We start from the raw sequence: 3,153 nt of genomic DNA on the forward strand, positions 1-3,153 counted from the left end.
TAGGGAAAAGGTTATTTTCTTAGTGTGGGCCGTGGAGGATCAACGATAGTGTGGGAGGAGGACAACTCTACTATAATTTAAATTGTTCAGAAAATAATGATAATAATGATAATAATAATAATAATAATAATAATAATAATAATAATAATAGTAATAGTAATTAATGATGATAATGTTGATCATCATAGGACATTATGAACAATTTGTGGAGTTATTAATGTCAAATAGAAATATCCTATACAATGAAGCCTTCACTTGCACACACTGTGCACACCACCGAACAAATATCATTCAATATTCTTAGAAGTTGTATATGTAAATCAGTAGTATTACGTCTATTTGTGAAGTTTTGTTTTTAAATGAGTAAATCTCACTTTAGACCACATTTTATTACCATTGTTTCTCTGAGAGCATGGCCTGCTCAGCGTGCCGCAGCACTAGGACAAAGACGAAAGGAGTCATCCATGCGAGGAGGACTTAGTCGGCGCCCGACGCGCGGGGCGAGAAGCTCATCAGACGGCTGAGCACACGAGAAGGATCTGGCCAGCCGGTGAGCGGGAGTGAGGAGATGCTCCCCCGCGCCATCGTTGTCCACCTACAACTCTGACACAGGCACGGGGGGAAGAAATGGGAATGAGGCACGTGGCCACAGGAAATGCTCCCGTGCTGCCAACACTCTCCTTCTGCGCCGATGATGACACACTTGTCCACACCGCCGCCACCTACGTCCTGTGGCACCGTGCGCCACTAGCAACCCCTCCCCCCCCTCCCATGCTGACGCCCTGCCTCCCACCAATACCGCCAGTGCCACAGAATCGGAGTGCATCGTAGACGACAAGTAAAGAAAGATTTATGAGGAAAGGAGAGAAGAGGGGAAGGGGGTGATATGGGTCCCCAGTGCAATTTTTTTTATTTTTAACATAACACTCATTGACATGTGGGTCACACTGTTTTTTTATGATTTTAAGTGTCCTGTTATTGTGACGTAAGCGTCATGTCAATCAAAACCACTGTCCAAACTATTTTAAGACCTTATTTCTACTGATTTTGGGACTTAAAAACGCATTATATCTGGTAGTAACGGTTATGGACTAATTTAGACTCTTCGATAAATGAGAGATTTAAAGTGAATGTGGGCAATGCTAGAAAGTCCTATAATATGAAACGGAGGGATAGGAAGCATTTCAGTCCTGGTTTTTATGAGAAAGGAGTAGTATTTTACGATCACGGGGAGGTGCTGCTTAATATGTAAGCGGTTTTTCTGTTTCACTTGCGATAAATTTCTACGTTTTTATCACTTAATTTTTCGTCTACGAGATCTTACAGCAAGATTCGTGTTATTATATATTTTCAATTTATAGTTACACTCATTTACACTCCGTCAACAAAACTAAATTTGACAACCGTTTCTTTCTCTAGATTGATGATTTTTGACATGATTGTTTTTTTTCATTTAAAATAGGCTACATTCATTGATTGAAAAATGTTCTAGATTCGAAACTATAAATCTATAGGTAGTCCCGTTTGTCACGATAAACTGATTTCACATAGATGTTTAAAATATATAATTTGAGCCAAATAATATACGAAAATTAACCAACACGCCATATACCACACGCGCACTTACATACAGTGCTACGTACACGTACGCACACATGCCGTGGCTGCATCACGACTTTATTGTTTACCCGGAACACACACACAGATATACAGGACACACAATATTATTATTCTTCAGGAGGGAGATCCTTCGTTGTTTGTGATCGAAGTCGATCGTCGGATCGAAACACCGATCACACACATGGCATGCAGCAGATCAGTGCTGGCCGGGGAGCTTCTCCTTAATCTTGTCCACGATGCCCTTCTTCTCGCCGCCGGCGTCCGCGGTGGTGGCGGCGGTGCCGCCGTGTGCGCCGGTGGCGATCTTGGTGTCGTGGCCCTGCGGCCCGTACGCGCCGCCGGTCGTTGTTGTGGTGTGCTTCTGCTGCTGCTGCTGGTTGTTGCCCTTGTTGCCGCCGGGGAGCTTCTCCTTGATCTTCTCCTTGATCCCCTTCTTCCTCCTTCCTCCCATCCCATCGTCCTCAGACTGCAAATTGGTCAGCAATTGGCAGTATATATGTTTCATTATTCAGACCATGAGTACGAAAGGTTTGTTCACTTTGTTACCAATTTTAACCATATAAAATTTTAGCATTGTTAAATTTTGGAAAGACACTAAACCAAATACCTTCGTGCTAATGCTATCCTGCCAAACTTTGGTAATTTTAGAATTTTTCATTCTTAAATTAAAATTCTATTATCTTTTGGTAAGATATTAAACTAAATACAGCCAAGATTACTAAAATTTGGTAGTACCAAAATATGTCAAAATTTGACATTATCAAATATTGAAATGGATAAAAAGTGGCTACAATCCGAACAGTTCTGAAATCAAACCGAAAAAATACAATAAACTTGGGAGGAAGACGACGTACGGATGAGCTGGAGCTGGAGCTGCCGGAGCGGCGGAGGACGCCGTCGGTCTTCTTGTCCTCCCTCGCCGGCTCCTGGATGTGGCCGGCGCCCATCCCGGTGGGTGCGTGTCCGGTGGTCACTGCAGGGTTGCCGTGCTCGTCGGCGCGGCTGCTGGCGTGGCCACCATGCTGCCCCTGGTACTCCATTCTCGCTATACCTAGCCTGCTCGATCTACAACACAAAAGCTAATTTGCTCCTTCGCTTTGAAAAGACTCTCACACTGATTACCTGATTGGCACTGAATGGATTCCGATTACTGCAAGGTTTTGCTGGGTATTTATGCTGCTCCGGCGAGGGATAAAATATTGCAACCGGATCATGTCAGAGAGGAGGACAGCACGGCACACTGTGATCCAGGTGGGCGTAAAGCTAAACAATGCTGATCGAGCATGATCAGCGAGAGGATGCATGTCGATCAGCGCGGCGCCACGTACGTACACGGCCAGCATGCGAATTCTCTGGAAGGGATGAGACACAACGGAAGTAATGGATAGATAATATGATGTACGAGTAATTAATAGTGTGTGGGATCTGGATTACAATAATAGAAACGATGGTTGCCACTGTGTCAAGTGTCCAGGAGTGCGACGTGGATTTCCGGACGTTCCCTCCTTTATTCTGCGTCTAGTAGTACTTTTT

General features: G+C 44.1%; 1 protein-coding gene across 1 annotated transcript; it reads right to left on the bottom strand.

Annotated features, from left to right (window-relative positions):
• Positions 1 to 1,568: 1,568 nt before the first annotated feature.
• On the bottom strand, positions 1,569 to 2,788 carry LOC127754805 (dehydrin Rab16D). The gene is made up of 2 exons (XM_052280395.1): positions 2,475 to 2,788; positions 1,569 to 2,086 (listed from the first exon to the last, which is right to left on the bottom strand). Exons 1-2 carry the CDS (start codon positions 2,658 to 2,660, stop codon positions 1,817 to 1,819), a joined length of 456 nt encoding a protein of 151 aa, XP_052136355.1. The 5' UTR covers positions 2,661 to 2,788; the 3' UTR covers positions 1,569 to 1,816.
• Between the last annotated feature and the right edge of the window lie 365 nt (positions 2,789 to 3,153).

Source organism: Oryza glaberrima, chromosome 11 (assembly GCF_000147395.1).
Source record: "Oryza glaberrima chromosome 11, OglaRS2, whole genome shotgun sequence".
Lineage (NCBI taxonomy): Eukaryota > Viridiplantae > Streptophyta > Magnoliopsida > Poales > Poaceae > Oryza > Oryza glaberrima.